Source organism: Giraffa tippelskirchi, chromosome 4 (assembly GCF_054371585.1).
Source record: "Giraffa tippelskirchi isolate mGirTip1 chromosome 4, T2T-mGirTip1v1.2.pri, whole genome shotgun sequence".
NCBI lineage: Eukaryota > Metazoa > Chordata > Mammalia > Artiodactyla > Giraffidae > Giraffa > Giraffa tippelskirchi.
The window spans coordinates 72,531,364-72,548,912 of NC_137278.1; the positions used below are offsets into that span (position 1 = coordinate 72,531,364).

At 38.3% G+C, this 17,549-nt stretch overlaps 1 protein-coding gene across 4 annotated transcripts in view; it reads right to left on the minus strand.

Moving 5' to 3' along the window:
- The window catches only part of MSH2 (mutS homolog 2), a 73,568-nt gene that overhangs the window by 35,610 nt on the left and 20,409 nt on the right, over nucleotides 1–17,549 (minus strand). For all 4 annotated transcript variants that reach the window (XM_081591234.1, XM_081591233.1, XM_081591232.1 and 1 more), the window contains one exon: nucleotides 13,702–13,901. In XM_081591234.1, coding sequence (XP_081447360.1) covers nucleotides 13,702–13,901 — 200 coding nt within the window. The remainder of the gene's footprint in view (nucleotides 1–13,701; nucleotides 13,902–17,549) is intronic.

The following is a 17,549-nucleotide window of genomic DNA, read 5'->3' on the forward strand; positions in this document are numbered from 1 at the left end:
TTGTTTCTGCTCCCTTCTGCCTATGAAAGTCTCTCATTTTGCACAGATAGAGGTCTTTTCTATCTCCTGCCCAGTTTCTGAATTGTTGAGTCAAGTCAGTAAGATCTTTAAAATTTACTCAGTTGAATTTTGTTTCTTAACAGTGCACAGACACACCCACAGGAGTGCGTTGAGTCAAATTAAAATGTATATCTTACTGTGAAAAGTGCAAGTGTTAGTTGCTCAGTCGTGTCCAACTCTTTGCAACCCCATGGACTGTAGCCCACCAGGCTCCTCTGTCCATGGGATTTCCCAAGCAAGAATACTGGAGTGGGCTGCCATTTTTTTCTCCAATCTTACTTTGAATCATAGTCAAAAAGTGTAAGAAGCGTTGGCAATGAGTACTAGCAGAGAAAGGAAAGACAGAGATAGGCAGAGGCAACAAACTATGAGGGGCCTTTCAAATCAGCTCATACTCTAATCCTAAAGGCAGTGAAAAACCCCTGAAGGGCTAACGACATTTATATTTTTACATATAAATATATTTACATATCAAGAAAGACAGCTGGCTGAAGCAGATAATGGATTAGAGAGCGCTAAGACAAAAGACAGCAAAAGCATTAGGAGGCTGACAGTGGTTCAGGTAAGAAAGGATTATAGCCTGGACTAGGGAGCTGGCAGTGGGATGGAAAGGTGTCTGAGGTGAAGAATACATACGATGCGATACCAACAGGACTTGGTAACTGAGTGAATGCCTACGAGAGAGGGCCAGGAGTCAAGGCTGATTCCCAAGGCTTAGGCTTCTGGGCAGATGATTGGGGCCATTTTACAGAGAGAACACCAAAGAAGAGTTTAGAGAGAAGAATTCACAGTGGACACTGAATCACGGGCCCTTATGGGAAATCCTCAGTCAGAATTTCCATTCAGTGATAATCAGTGGTCTGACTAGCAGTGGTCCACTCTAGTCAGACCATGACTCCCCCAGCTCATCAGCTGATCAGCCCACCATTCTGCACCATTTATCTGTAACCTGCCAGGCCCCTTTAAGCACCTATGCTTGCATTGCCTGGGCTTATCCACCACTGGCAGATGCCAACCACACCACAGGCCCCCAACTTCCCACCACAAGAAGTTGAGGCTGCTAGGTAAATTGGCTGCAACTGCACCAAAATTACTGGTAAACATCTTTCTCAAATCATTTACATCTTATTTTATGTAACTAAGAAATAACTGGAAATGGCTGGCAAAATGATTAAGAAAAAGACACTAAGATGTTCTAATCAAGTTAAATGAGTAAGTAACATTAAAATCAAAATGAACTATAGGGAAGTTCTGGATAACATATGAGGTGCTTCTTTACACGTGTCCTCCTGACACTAACTCAGGTCTAAGTTAGTTATCTGCTCAGTCAGCCTTTCCAAAATAGTTTAAGACCAGAAAAACCAACCTAAAGTCTAAATTAATTATAAAGTTAGTATTAGGGATTTCCCTGGTGGTCCAGTGGATACGAACCTACCTGCCAACACAGGGAGTATGGGTTCAATCTCTGTTCCTGGAAGATCCCACATGCTGTGGAGCAACTAGGTCCGTGTGCCATAACTACTGAGCCCACGTGCTACAACTACTGAAGCCTCCATACCTAGAGCCTGTGCTCAGCAACAAGAGAAGCCACTGCATGAGAAGCCCATTGCACGGCAATGAAGAGTAGCCCCTACTCGCAGCAACTAGAGAAAGCCTGTGTAACAGAAACAAAGATTAGCCAAAAAACCAAAATTAAATAAATTAAGAAAAATAATAATAAAGTTAGTATTAGCATTCTTGTTCCAGTAAATATTTTGGTATATGGTAATAAAAAGACATGAGTTTCAACTAACAAAGATTTAAAAATTTATTCTATGCCCACCTTCCCATGACTAACTTAACATAATTTTCTTGTGTTTTTAATTCCAGTCTAGAAGTTTTATTAAGTACAATTACTTTATCTCACCCTTTAAATATATTTATGAAATGGATTTAAAAATTCATGTAAGTGGAAAAAAGGTTGGCAAGATGCTGCTAATTAAAGTTTACAGTATTCACACAAATATGAGGTTGGAGTCAAAATATTACCAAATTAGTAAAGAAACCAAGAATTGAAGCACAGTGAATCATAGTAAACAAAATAATTCAATCACTCTGAGTAACAGCCTTCAACACAAGGGCATCTCTGTTATTCCTTCACTGCCAACAGTCACTCTATTAGTTTTTTTAAAATTTATTTTATGAAGTATAATTGATTTACAATGCTGTGTTAATTTCTGCTGAACAGCAAAGTGATTCAGTTATACATATATATACTTTTTTTTCACATTCTTTTCCATTATGGTTTATCACAAGACATTTTTGACCTCTTACCCTCCCTCATCACCCTTGCCCTCTCTTACTTTTCAGATTCTCTGGTCATGTTATCCCCTTTGCTATCACAGCTACCTGTCCCCATTCCTTTATTTGCAAGTAATACTTTCTCTGACAACATACCTTGTTTCCCTTTATTACTACTGTCATTTTGACAAAACAGTCATTTTCTTTCCTAAGCCGACTTTCTCTTTTGATTTCACTGATTAGTTATGAGTATCACTTTACATTGTGCTAGTCTCTGTGAGATAACAGAAAATGTATGTTGGTCTCTGCCCCTGGTTCCTGGTAGAGTTCCTAAAACCCTTGTAATTTCCTAGTGAGAAGAACAATAGGAGCATCTCATACTCTAATAAGGTGACCTGAGGTGGGCTGCTCACCAGAAAGACCAAGCTATGATTAGAAGTTTGCAAAGTTTAGCTCTACCCCCACTCCTGTCATCCAAGGAGGGGAAAGCTGCTGGAAATGGAGTTAATAATTGATCATGGCTACATGAGGAGACCTCCCAAATCCCAAAAGTGGGGGGAAGGGCTTTCAGGTGGGCAAACATATCTTTACCAGAATGACATGCTCCCACCTCAAAGGACAAGCGCCTATGTTTAGGACCCTCCCAGACTTGTCATATCTCTTCATTTGGCTGTTCATCTCCATCCTTTATCAGTAAGTATAACCAAGTGTTTCCCTGAGTTCTGTGAGCTGCTCAAGCAAATTAACCCCCAAGGGAAGGGTGGTCATTGGGACCAGTTGGTCAGAAGCACATGTGATACCTGGGTTTTAGACTGAATGGAGAGGTTGGAGGCACTCGTCTTGTGGGATTGAGCCCTTAACCTGTGGGCTCTGATGCTATCTTTAGGGGATAGTGTCAGGATTGAGTTAAACTGTAATTAATTGTAGTTAGTATCACAGAAGTCGCTTAGTGTGTGTGTGGGGGACCTCCACACATTTGGTGACCACAGTGTCACTGATGAAGTTTCTGAGTGTTGCATCTTGACCTCTTTTATCCTGTAAACTGGTTTTTATTAAAGTTTTGCATAGGGATGCATATGTCACATTATAACAAAACTGGCTGTATGAAAAAGTGTAACAATATATTAATGGGGAGGGAGGTGGTGGGGGGTCCAGGAAGGGGAACACATGTAAACCCATGGCTGATTCATGTCAATGTATGGCAAAAACTATTACAATATTGTAAAGTAATTAGCCCCCAACTAAAATAAATAAATTTATAAAAAAAAACAAAACAAAACAATATATTAGTGGGATAAAAATGTACTAATTGTACACTTAATTAAAAAAATAGTACCAATTTTACAATAGTAAAAATAGTACCAATTGTCAGTTGCTATAAGTTAACCTCTACTGTTTGATATTATATTTTAAATATTAAAAGTTAATTTTTATTATTTTAAAATCTATATAATGTATAAATTATATTTAGCTAACCTCTATTATTATTTTAAAGTTCTAGGAAATTATTATGCATAAACTTAAAGGTTTGAGTACCTCTCTGGTATTCCCCCCACCCCACCTCTGGTATTTTGTTTTTCTATTAGTAAATTCCTGAAACTACTTCTGCACTAGGCTCTGCATTTTTTTTCTTTTAATAATAAAAGTAATAATGTAAAAACGTCAACTTCCAATCTAGAAGAAAAACCTCTGCTAATTTTTTTTATTCCTCTAGACTTTTGCCTTCTTGTCTGCATTTGAATGGCAAATATTATACATTGGTAAGTTATTTTTCCAGGAAGGCTTTACTGATTTATAGTTTCAGTCACAAGGTCTACAAGAAAATTTCTCTGCATCCTCACCAACATTGTTTGCTTTTTATTATGGTAATCAGTTAGTGTATTTTGGTGATTGAAAGAATAGAAATGCAGAGATAATATGAATATTGACTCAGGAATGTGAAAGCTTTTATCATTGAAGATAAGACTGAAGATAGTCAAGGTAGTGATCTAAGTAGCAATGGGAAGACAAGAAAGAAGACATTTAAATTATACTCTAATAAAAGATAAGATGAGAAAATTGCTATAGGAATTGATGTGTGAGAGGAAGGAAAAAATAATCTTTAAGAGGTTACACTGTAAAGGAAAACTCAGTTTTCCCCCTGTTTTCCTTCCCATCTGTGAGTCTTCCTCCTCTCCTTTGCACACACTGGTTCATTTCTGGTCACCAACTGTGTGGAGGTTCCCCCCACACCAAGTGATTTTCTGTGACACTAACTGGGTAAGTCAACTATACTTCCTAAAGAAATAAACAAAAAATTCATTAAAAAATTTTTTTCTTAATGGTAGGAACAATCATACAGTTTTACACAATGTTAAATTAAATGGATAGGAACCATATAAATACTACAATAAATAATGCATTTTACCTCACAAAAGACAAAGTTTGCTTGTTGAGATGGACTTCCAAAAGGCTGCACCAGACACGAATAAATGAGATCACAGATGTCTGAGGGGTGGGAGTGTGTATGAGTGTACGTTTTGTGTATTCCTACACTGCTCAGTTCAGCTGGGTGCAATTTTTTGCATTCACCTAGTGGAGAAGGAAATGGCAACCCACTCCAGTACTCTTGCCTGGAAAATCCTATGGACAGAGGAGCCTGGTAGGCTGCAGTCGATGGGTTCGCGAAGGGTCGGACACGACTGAGCGACTTCACTTTCACTTTTCACTTTCATGCATTGGAGAAGGAAATGGCAACCCACTCCAGTGTTCTTGCCTGGAGAATCCCAGGGATGGGGGAGCCTGGTGGGCTGCCGTCTGTGGGGTCGCACAAAGTCGGACACGACTGAAGTGACTCAGCAGCAGCAGCAGTAGCAGTGTTTCCCATTGACAAAAATGTATATAAGCAACATAAAATTCACATTATGCTCAATTATTTCCTAATACATGAATTACATTAGAACAGGTCTTCACTGTCAAAGCAAGTGTTAAACAGAACTAACCTTCTATAATTTTGTTTAAAGAACGAAACAACATCTACCAAAATATTAATAATGATTACCTCTGGATGGTAGAATGATTACTACAAAGAGTTTACCTTGCTTTTAAAAATTGATAAAAATCAAATTTAAAGAAAATATCTCCAAAACACAAAAACCAACCAGATCTTAATACTATAGTTTTATATAAAGCTAAGGTTTAAAAAATGCTACATTAGTAAACCAGATTCCTTTTCAGAAATGCCAAATAAATTACTTTCATATTCTTATCTCCCATTTAGAAGGAAGCTAAGCAATCAGGTTAAAAGGAGGGATTATTATTAAACTAACTTACTATGCCTCCTGAGAAATTTGTATGCAGGTCAAGAAACAACAGTTAGAACTGGACATGGAACAACAGACTGGTTCCAAATTGGGAAAGGATTATGTCAAGGCTGTGTATCGTCACCCTGCTTATTTAACTTATATGTAGAGTACATCATGAGGAATGCTGGGCTGGATGAAGCACCAGCTGGAATCAAGATTGCCGGGAGAAATATCAATAACCTCAGATACACAGATGACACCACCCTTGTGCCAGAAAGTGAAGAGGAACTAAAGAGCCTCTTGATGAAGGTGAAAGAGGAGTGAAAAAGTTGGCTTAAAACTCAACATTCAGAAAACTAAGATCATGGAATCTGGTCCCATCAGTTCATTGCAAATAGACGGGGAAAAAATGGAAACAGTGAGATTTTTCTTGGGCTCCAAAATCACTGCAGATGGTGACTACAGCCATGAAATTAAAGATGCTTGCTCCTTGGAAGAAAAGCTATGACCAACCTAGAGAGCATATTAAAAAACAGAGATGTTACTTTGCCAACAAAGGTCCATCTAGTCAAAGCTATGGTTTGTCCAGTAGTCATGTATGGATATGAGAGTTGGACTATAAAGAAAGCTGAGCACTGAAGAATTGTTGCTTTTGAACTGTGGAGCTGGAGAAGATTCTTGAGAGTCCCGTGGACAGCAAAGAGATCAGTCCTGAATATTCATTGGAAGGACTCATGCTGAAGCTGAAACTCTAATACTTTGGCCACTTGATGTGAAGAACTGACTCATTGCAAAAGACCCTGATGCTGGGAAAGATTGAAGGTGGGAGAAGGGGATGACAGAGGATGAGATGGTTGGGTGGCATCACTGACTCAATGGACACGAGTTCGAGTAAACTCTGGGAGTTGGTGATGGACAGGGAGGCCTGGCATATTGCAGTCATGGGGTCGCCAAGAGTCAGACCACGAGTGAGCAACTGAACTGAACTGACTATGACATTTAGGGTTAAAAAGCAATGGAGATAAGCAGAAGGTGCTATGGAAACCAGAAAAATGAGGAGGGCAGAGGAGGCTTCATAGAAAGAGTGAGGTTTGAGCTCAATGTTAATATTAGTGGGGTCCATCACATAGACAAGGTAGTAAAGTGCAAAAAAGACAAAGTAAAAACGTGCAGAAAAGAATATGTAAGCAGAGGAGCCTGGAGAAACCATTTGGTGAGCAGAGTGGTGAGGTAAGGGAGCATGAGGGAGCCTGACTGAGCAATAGCAGCCAGGCGAGACATAGAAATAGGGGCTGCTTCTGGAAGGCTACAGGAAGCAAATTACTGTGTTCAGGACCAAGAGGAAAGAAATGACACGATTAGACATGCTAAAAAAAAGATTACTATGGGTTCACTGAGGAGGATGTACAGACCAGGGGAAGGAAAATAGCACATGTAAGGTTTTCAATTTGGACGTGGACAGGGGGAAGGGTTACATACCTCAGTATGACAGCTGTTACAATAAAATTCTTCAGCAAAGTAATCCTGATACTTACAGTTGTTTTAAGCACTGTCAGACATTTGCTCCAAATGCAGAAAACCACTGTTTTAGGTTGTGCCTCAGCTTTTTAAAAAAAACTTTATTCAAGTATTGTTGATTTACAGTGTTGTGCTAATTTCTGTTGTACAACAAAATGACTCAGTTACACATATTTATTCACATTCCTGTGAATTATGGTTTACCACAGATACTGAATATACTTCCCTGTACTGTACAGTAGGATCTTGTTTTTTATCTATTCAATATATAATACTTTGCATCTGCTAACGCCAAACGCCAGATCTTTCCCTCACCCTTGCTCCCTCTATTCCCTCCTGGCAACCACAAGTCTGTTGTCTATGAGTCTGTTTCTGTTTCATAGCTACGATCATTTGTGTCGTACTTCACATTCCATATATAAATCATATTATAAGGCATTTGACTTTCTCTTCTGACTTTATTTAGTATGATGATCTCTGGATCCACCCATGTTGTAAATGTGTGCCTCAACTTTTTAATTTTAAAAGATACGAGGAATAACGGAGGCCCAGTATACTTTCAAAATAGCCTTTTCTTTTTTAAAGAGGAGAAAGATAATTTAGAGTAGAGCTTTCATCACTCAGTGCAAATCTACTTTCTAAACTGTTGCTGCCCTCTGCTGTCTCTGAGTTTATTTTCATTTTTTCCAGGAATAACATTAAAATAACATTAAACCTAGAGTTAGTCAAAACTAAAACATCACACGATGGCAGAACATACTCAATTTCTAGTAATATACAAATATATCTTTTTAAAACTTTTAATGATTTTACTTTTAAAGACAGCGCATTTGATTTTTCTTCATAAATTAGCCTGTTTTGGCTTTCTCCATGAAATCAGAAGGCTAACAAGCTATACTGAACTCTGCAAAATGCCATTCTACTGTGTTTTTTAAAAAACTCAAGAGAGGCACATGAAAAGATGCTCAACACTGCTAATCACCAGAAAAATGCAAATCAAAACCACAATGAGACATCACCTCACACCTGTCAGAATGGCTATCATCAAAAAGACCACAAATAAGAAATTGTTGGCGAGGCTGTAAAGGGAACACGTGTTTTGTGGGAATGTAAGCTGGTGTAGCCACTGTGACAAATAGCATGATCAGAGAACTAAGAACCCACATGCCACAGAGCAACCTAGCCCGTGTGATGCAACTACTGAGCCCATGCACTTTGGAGCCCCCATGCCACAACTAGAGTCCATGCACCGCATCAAAAGAGCCCTCTCGACACAGCGAAGATCCCGTACACTGCAACCAAGACCTGATGCAGCCAAATAAACAAATATTTAACAACAAAAAAAGAAAGAAGTTAGAGAAAGCCAACTACTGTACGTTATTACTCACAGGAAGAATCTAAAAAATAGAACGAATATAACAAAACAGAAACAGACTCACAGATACAGAGAACATTGTTCTCTATATGCTGTTGTTCAGCCGCTCAACCAGCAGGGAGAAAGAAGGGGGAGAGGCAATTGAAGGATAGGAAATTAAGAGGCACAAACTACAATGGGTAAAATAAGTAAGCTGTAAGGATAATTTATACAGCATAGGAATATAGCCAATATTTCATAATAAATTTAAATGGAGTATAATCTATAAAAATATTGAATCACTATGTTGTACATCTGAAACTAACACAATATTGTAAATCAACTATACTTCAATTAAAATAAACTCTAGACAGGTCAGTTAGTCTCTCAGTGACTAGGATATGCCTCAATTCTCCAACATTCCATATTATAGAAAGAGAAAAGCATAGCTCTTAGCATCACAAAACTTGAAACCATCTTCCTCCTCTAATACTTTCTATGCTGGGTGATTTCAAATATTTTAACTGGACATCAGTTAACAAACTGACAATATGAAGCATTAAATTTTCATAATGTTATGATCTCATAACTGACTTGTTGAAATCCCTCAAGTACATTTTATTGTTGTTGTTCAGTCGCTCAATGACATTAAGCCACACATATGCAGGAAGGTTGATAAAGAGAGCCACTTTCAAGTCCAATTTCTAACTTCTGTGCATATGCCAAGGAATGAGTCATGAGTCCCCAAATAATGTGCAAATCAGTATTTCTTACATTTTTCTAGGGGGGGGTGTTACATGTGCTTTTGAATATCTGATGAAAATTACAGATCCTCCCTCCCCCTCAAAATACATATACACAAAATTTTGGGCAAAACCAATACAATATTGTAAAGTTACAAAATAGATAAATAAATTAATTAAAAAAACAAAAAAACAAAATTTTGCATGAAATATCAAGATACTTTCAAGAATGCATTCAAGAATCCCAGCTTTAAAGTTTCAGGTACTGAGTGAAAAGAGGGTCAAAAATAGAACTGGGTTGGGGGGTGGCTACACTTAAGGGGAAGGCAAAAAAAAAAAGAAGGATTCAGCAATTCCAGTTCCAGGTATATATTTAAAGAAAACAAAATCATTATCTTTAAGAAATATCTGCACTCCCGCATTCACTGCATCATTATTTACAATAGCAAAGACATGGAAACAACCTAAGTGTCTACCAACGAAGGAATGGATAAAGAAAATGTGATACATACATACAATGGAGTATCATTCAACCGTAAAGAAAGATACCCTGTCATCTGCAACAATATGGATGGAACTTGAGAGCATATGTCAAGTAAAAAAAAACAGGAAAGTTAAATGCTGTATGATCTCACTTATATGTGAAATCTAATAAGACCAAACTCATAAAAACAGAACAGACTTCATGGTTGCCAGAGGCAGCTGGTGGACTACGGCAGCCAGGGAAACGCCTTGAAGGGATGAAGGGGCGAATGAAGGATGCAGCCTCTCACTCAAAGCACTGGGCTGCATGTTTATTTTAAGCATCAGGTTTTCCTTTATACTTTTACAAAAGCATTAGGTCAGAGGTATGACATCTTCAGTTTCCCCTCACCCAGATTTACTGTCTCCATAAATCATTGTTGTCCTTCAGAGTTCCCTCTTAAGTGTCTTTGTGATTACATTGTAACTCAAGTTTGTCTCTGGGCTGCATACCACATTCCTCAGTTTATTTCTTATCTTTCTAAATCTTGCTATCCCCTAGTAACTTAAGCTCATTATCTCCTAAAAAGGCTTTTAGCTATTAGTACTCTAAAATTCCTAGTTTCTATAAGCTATAGTAAAATATGCCAACACTACAACATTCCTTAAACTTTTAGCTTCTAACTATTCTTAATTATTCCTAAATCCTAAACTCAGCAAACTACTTTTGCCATAAACATTTTCTTTACAAGCAGGTTTCAGATAACAATGTTTCCCATGGCCTCAAGCTGCGGCCTAAGTGCTCATGGAGGAACATTCTTTGTAAAGGTCCTTGAACAAATGTAACTTTATGGATTATTTCCTGGGCAACTGCAGAAGGCTTTGTGCTTTCTGGAGCTTCCCTGGTGGCTCAGAGGGTAAAGCATCTGCTTGCAATGTGGGAGACCTGGGTTCGATCCCTGGGTCAGGAAGATCCCCTGGAGAAGGAAATGGCAACCCACTCCAGTACTCTGGCATGGAAAATCCCATGGATGGAGAAGCCTGGTAGGCTACAGTCCATAGGGTCAAGAGTCGGACACGACTGAGCGACTGAGTGACTTCACTCACTTGTGCTTTCTCATGCAAGAATAAGCACCTTAACATACTTTCCAGCCAACTCAACCGAAGGAAGGAAAGGACAAGTCAGAATCACAAGGACCATGCCTGCGGGATGAAGAGAAGAGGGGGTTGGGGCTGTGCCTCCATTTTGTCAGTAATGCCTAACGCAGCTCCCAACAAGCTGGGGGAGGAAATGGGTGAAGGTAGTCAAAAGGTACAAATTTCAAGTTGTAAGATTTAAAAGTCCTGGCAATGTAATGTACAGCATGGTGACTGGAGTTAAAAAAACAAAGCAAAACTGTATTGTATTTATGAAAGTTGCTAAGAGATTACATCTTAAAAGTTCTCATCACAAGAAAAAAAATAACTATGTGAGGTGAGGTGATATGTTAACTAAACTTACTATGGTGATTTACACAGTATATATACATATCAAATCATTGTGTTATAGATCTAAACTTATACAATGGTATGTGTCAATTATATCTAAATAAAACTGGGAGGAAAAAAAGACCACCACACACACCAGTGAAACCTGGTTAGGTAAGACTAGACCATGTTCACTGAATTTAGCAACAAGCTGCTGCTGCTGCTGCTAAGTCGCTTCAGTCATGTCCAATTCTACGCGACCCCACAGACGGCAGCCCACCAGGTTCCGCCGTCCCTGGGATTCTCCAGGCAAGAATATTGGAGTGGGTTGCCATTTCCTTCTCCAGTGCATGAAAGGGAAAAGTGAAAGTGAAGTCGCTCCGTCGTGTCCGACTCTTAGCAACCCCATGGACTGCACCCTACCAGGCTCCTCCGTCCATGGGATTTTCCAGGCAAGAGTACTGGAGTGGGGTGCCATTGCCTTCTCCGAGAGCAACAAGAAGTTTCAGCAAATGCCATTTCAGTACTATGTGGAGGGCTGAAGCCAGTGAAGTCAATGGAAGAAGAAAATGTAGGCTTTCAGAAACTTCACTGAGTACAGGCATAAGAAGAGGACTCAGGGACAAGGACGCCTTTTTTACCTTATGAAGGAAGAGATGAGAGGAATGTTTAAAACAGCTGATATTAAGTGGTAAGAGTGAATTGTTTAGACAGCCTATCTCCATGATCACACCCTGATTACACCCCTAACACTGGTCAATCCCCTGGCACTTCCAGCTGATCCTGCAGAAATGAAGCCAGAGAGGACGCAATCAGGAAATCAAAACAGTAGAAGATATTCATTTGTAGGGTGAGGAAATAGAGGCACAAGAAGGGAAATTAATACTGTTCTATTTATCTGTGTCTCTATCTTTACCGATTAACTAAATACCATATGTATCTGTCCAGGTTCATGCATGATACAGGGCTAGTGCACCAGGATGACCCGGAGGGATGGGATGGGGAGGGAGGGGGAGGGGGGTTCTGGAAGGGGAACACATGTACACCCATGGTGGATTCATGTCAATGTATGGCAAAACAAATACAATATTGTGAAGTTAAAAAATAGATAAATAAACTAATTTAAAATTTTTAAAAAAAGAAGGGAAACTAAGCCACAGTAAGAAATGTGAAACAAAAAAGACCCATCTCCTCTAATTTCACTTTGGTGGCACTAAATACAAGAGCATTTAAGCCTCACTGGTCTAAGGAGAAGCCCTGACTAGAACAGAATTACTTTATATACAATGGTACTCTGAAAAGACAAGCAGTTAGCTATTCTTCAACATTCTGATAAATAAGAGGAAAAGTTATCACAAAATTTAAGTTAAATCTATATTTATTTTGTACCAGTCATCTTGTTCTAAGTCTACCTCCAGAAAAGTTCAACAAGTTTTCACATAATATTGAAAGTTTCAATAGTTCTAAGAGATATTGATTTTTAACTCTGAAACTTAAAATGCTTTATATATTAGACATATACCTTTGTACTTACCATTCATTGTAGAAACTTATGTTCACTTCAAAAAAAAAAAAGAAACTTATGTTCACTTCAAATTAAAAACTATGCTCATAAGAGCAATCTGATTTTATCCACTAATATTATACTGATTAAGTATTATACAATTCTGCTTACTTTATTCTAGTAACTTCCCTCTGACTTCAACTACTACCACCAAGACCTTCTGTCTTAACTTTCTTTCATAGGTGTACTGGAAAGGTTAATTCCAGCAGGCCTAGAATTAGCCTGTGGTGTTTTCTTAAAGTTCCTACATGGCAGCCCCCTGGTCAAGGCATGAAACATACTAATTGTGTTGTTTTGTAATCACCAGTCCAAGGAGATTCAAGGTGGTTCATTCAGCTTAGTGGCACTGTGATTGATGATTTGTACCTGGTCTCAGTGAAGCCCCAAGAGGGCTCTGCTGTAGAAGTTAGTTACAGAACAGGAACTATCCACAAGACCAGCAAAATATTAAAAAGTCCAACAAAACTGTTTCAAGCTCCCTGGTTCCAGGGTGTTCTCCTTACATTAGTGGTCCCTGATCTGAGAAGGTGCACCTCATTAAGGACCTTTCCATAGGTACCAGAACCTAAGCTCCCTGGCCCCATTGCTCTGACAGCTTTTGGCTCTGACACATTATCCTTACTCTAGTGTGGCTGCCAGACTGCATCCCTTCCCTGTAACAAACCAAACATTCATAAGCACTGTCATTTTGGGTCTTGTTAATCTTCTTCATCAATCAAATCCTGTTTAGCCACCCCTGTTAGTGCAAGAGACCTATTAATAAACCTCATAATCCTAATATTCAGTTCTAAACAACAAAAATTCTAAACTGTCTCACAACTTCTGGCTTCTGCGATGTAGCCAGAGGGCAATACAAACCTGTCATTAGAAAAACTTAAAGATGAGTTACCAGAACCAACTTTAAAAAGGACAGCACATTTGCTAAGTATATCTGGAGTGAAGGAAAACAAAAACAAAATAATTTTTTACCTTCATATTTTTCCAAAGCCTGAATAACATTAGGGAGTTGATTTATACCCTGATAGAGTCGGTAACAATCTTGTAAATTTGCTGCTTGTCTTTGAAATTTCTTGGCAAGTCGGTTAAGATCTGGAAATCGACGAAGTAAATCTTCTTGTAAACTCTGTCTCAATTCTGCATCTTCTACAAAAGCTTCTACTAAATTTAACCTAAAATAAATATTAGAATTAATCTTTTAATATTTTGGTTTCATTTTATATTACTTAATCTCTAATATTTTCTTTAATTCTAATAAATTACATTAGAATTAATCTTTAATATTTTAATCTTCAGAATTAATCTTTAATATGAAATTAAAATTTGTCAACTAGATGTGTGTCTCAACACAAAAACTCTATGTAAGAAGTCTGAATTTATTCTGAAATGTTAGCTTTTTGTAGATGATGGAAAGTTCCATAACACTCTGATATAAGCACTTTCTAATCAGTTAATATCCAAATCTCATTATTGGGACTCCATTGATATTGACACATTACTGCACATGTAAACAATGATCTTTAATGAAACAAAATTACAATTCAAGAATGCTGCCAAACCCAATATTTTATCAGAAAGTCTTATAAATTCAAAATGCACTCTAAAATTACCATATGATAGTACAAAGCCAAAATTTTCTAATTAAAAACTGAACTAAGTTTACTGCTTCCCAAAGTCAATAAATTAAATCTTAGTTTCCAGAACTATAAAACATGCAGCTAATATTGCTTTTATAATTTATTGGAGTTAGTGGCTTTCCATTTTTTTCCCTGTAAGCCACAGCAAGAAATATATTTTTACATCATGACCCAGCACACCTATGCACAGATGCTGTAGTGGGCAAAATACGCTACCTCAAAACATGCCATGCTACTGTCTGTAAGGACTATTTTGGTCCTTAAGGACTATTTTAAGTTAAGAACAACTGAGAAGAAGCAAAAAGAAAGTTCTTTGCCTGTCCTATATGCTCAAAAGCAGGACATGAATTTACAAAGGTGCCCCTCCCCCACACTTCTTTACCAGGAAGGACAACAATTAAACTCAAATTTAGACCCTTATCACCCTGGAGATGGCACCAGAGGAACCTATGTAACCCTACCAACTATCTTTTATTGACCATTAGCTTCCCATACATTTACCTTCCTAGTTTGTAGCCCTAGAAACTCAAAGTCCTTTTCCTTTGTCTTGTCACTTCTTTGAAAATTTATTGTTCCTTTGCTAAGATGCTATATAAGCCCAAGTTCCAGCTAACCCTAGAGTTACTCATCCCTGAGTGCTCCCACATGTAAGCATAAACTTGTTTGTTTTCTTATTAATCTGTCTTTTGTCAGTCTAATTCATGGGGTCACAGCCAACGAATTAGAGGAGAGTAGTAGGAAAAAGGAATTTTCCTCCTTGACAACATATAATTAAAATAGGTGTCACAAGATAAAACCTACTCTTACTAAATGTGGTGCACTCTTTTATTTTGTATTTAACTTTTCAAAAATGCTAGTTATCACCTGCTACACTAATCTCACAACCTACCAGTGGGTCACAATATGCAGTTTGAAAACTATATTGTAGCTAGTATTGAAGTATTAATAACAGCTGAAAGGTAAACTTCAAAAGGTAGGCCATGGGCACAGCCAATGATCCTACGTTTAGAATACTATCAGATGAACAACCATTTTCCTTTAATCCTCAAATTACACAGAAACAAGAAAAGTTTTCTAATTCTTTTTTCTGATCTCTCCATCAACATTTACAATTCCCGCATCATCATCATGTTCATCTAGCATATCATATAAAGGAAAAAATACACTGCTCCTAGAGTAGCCATATAATGACTACAGATGTTAAAGCAAGACTTCACAACCTTGGTGATGTTGACAGTTAGGCTGGATAAACCCCTCTGTTGTGAGGGGTTGTTATTCTGTGCAGTTTTTTTACAGCATCCCTGAATTTTACCCACTACCCTCTTCCCAGACTAGCAATTCAAAAAAGTCTCCAGACACTGTCAAATGTCCCAGAGGCAGCGGGGCGGGGGAGGGGGATAGCCCCCAGTTAAGAGTCATAGGATTAAAAGATCTTGAGGTAAAAAAAAAAAAAAAAAATCAGCTTTTAAAAGATGAAAATAAAGAGAAAAACAACAAACTCGATTGAATGTCAAGACAGTGGCGAGGGAATTGGTAGTAGATATATTCGCTGTAGCAAATGCCAAATTAGTGGGAACATGATCTGCTACCAAACTTGTATTGTGACCCAGTCACAGCCTATATGTACAAACAGAATAATTCGGGCACTTACTGCTCCAGAAAAGAGTTCTCTGGCTTGTTTGTACTCTAGATTTTAACAAATAGAACAAACAAAACTGAGTAAGGGATGCAACAGGATCACACAGTCCAATAAGGCATACTTAGGTCTTCCCAGCTAGTTCTCTGGCTCTAGCCGGGCTTCCGGAGAAGGCAATGGCGCCCCACTCCAGTACTCTTGCCTGGAAAATCCCAGGGACAGCGGAGCCTGGTGGGCTGCCGTCTATGGGGTCGCACCGAGTCGGACACGACTGAAGCGCCTTCGCAGCAGCAGCAGCAGCCGGGCTTCTCCGAGTCTGGTCCAAGATCACACACATTAAAATCACTTGGCGGTGGGCCCAAGGTGGGGCCCACCTGTGACACTGCAATGAATGAGTTTCTCAGGTGATTCTTCTGCAGGAACTGTTTGAAAAAAAAGTGTGAGTCCCAAAAGTCACAAGAAATTTCTGAGTTCTCCTGATAAAACAGCAAGAGAAGTTTAAGGGGACCAGTAAAAGGATGAAAGTAACCTGAGGCTGGCTGACCTATCTCATGTTTCTTTTTCTCTTCTCTTTCTAAAACTTGCGTATCCTTAGGCTACTCTCCATAAATGATAAGAATACTCTTGGAGAAGATATTTCCTTTTTTTTTTTTTCTTTTCAATTTTTTTGGCCACACCACACAACTTGTGGGATCTTAATTCCCCAACCAGGGATCCCCAGTCAGCACCCCCTGAAGTGGAAGCATGGAGTTTTAACCCCCAAAACAACCAGGGAAGTACTATATAGAGAAGATATTTCTGATCAAGACTCTCCCTATGATTCTTTCCTGTTCCATGAAATATCACTGTTTCCTCTAAACCTGATCACAGAATCTTCAATAACCAACACTGCTCAAGAGCATAAAACCTCAGAGAATAGAGAGCCTAGAAATAAACCCACATACCTGCGGTCAATTAAATCTTCAACAAAGGAGGCAAGAATATACAATGGGAAAAAGAAAATCTCCTAACCAAGTGGTGCTGGGAAAGTTGAACAGCTGCATGTAAATCAATGAAATTAGAACACACTGTCGCACCATACACAAAAATAAACTCAAAATAGCTTAAAGAGTCAAATATATGACATGAACCATTAAACTTCTACAGGAGACTGTAAGTAATAACATTATCTGACATAAATCCCACCAATGTTTTCTTAGGTCAGTCTCCCAAGGCAGCAAAAATAAAAATAAACAAATGGGACCTAATCAATCTTACAAACTTTTGCGTGGCAAAGGAAACCATAAACAAAATGAAAAGACAACCACAGACTCTGGGTGAAAACTTTTCAAACAATGTGACCAACAAGTGCTTAATTTCCAAGATTTACAGCTTGGAAATTAACAAACACCTCATACAACTAAATAACAAAAAACCAAACAACCCAATCGAAAAATGAGCAGAAGACCTAAGTAGAAATTTCTCCAAAGAAGACATATAGACAGCCAGCCAATAGAGACATGAAAAGATGCTCAACATCACTAATTATGAGAGAAATGCAAATCAAA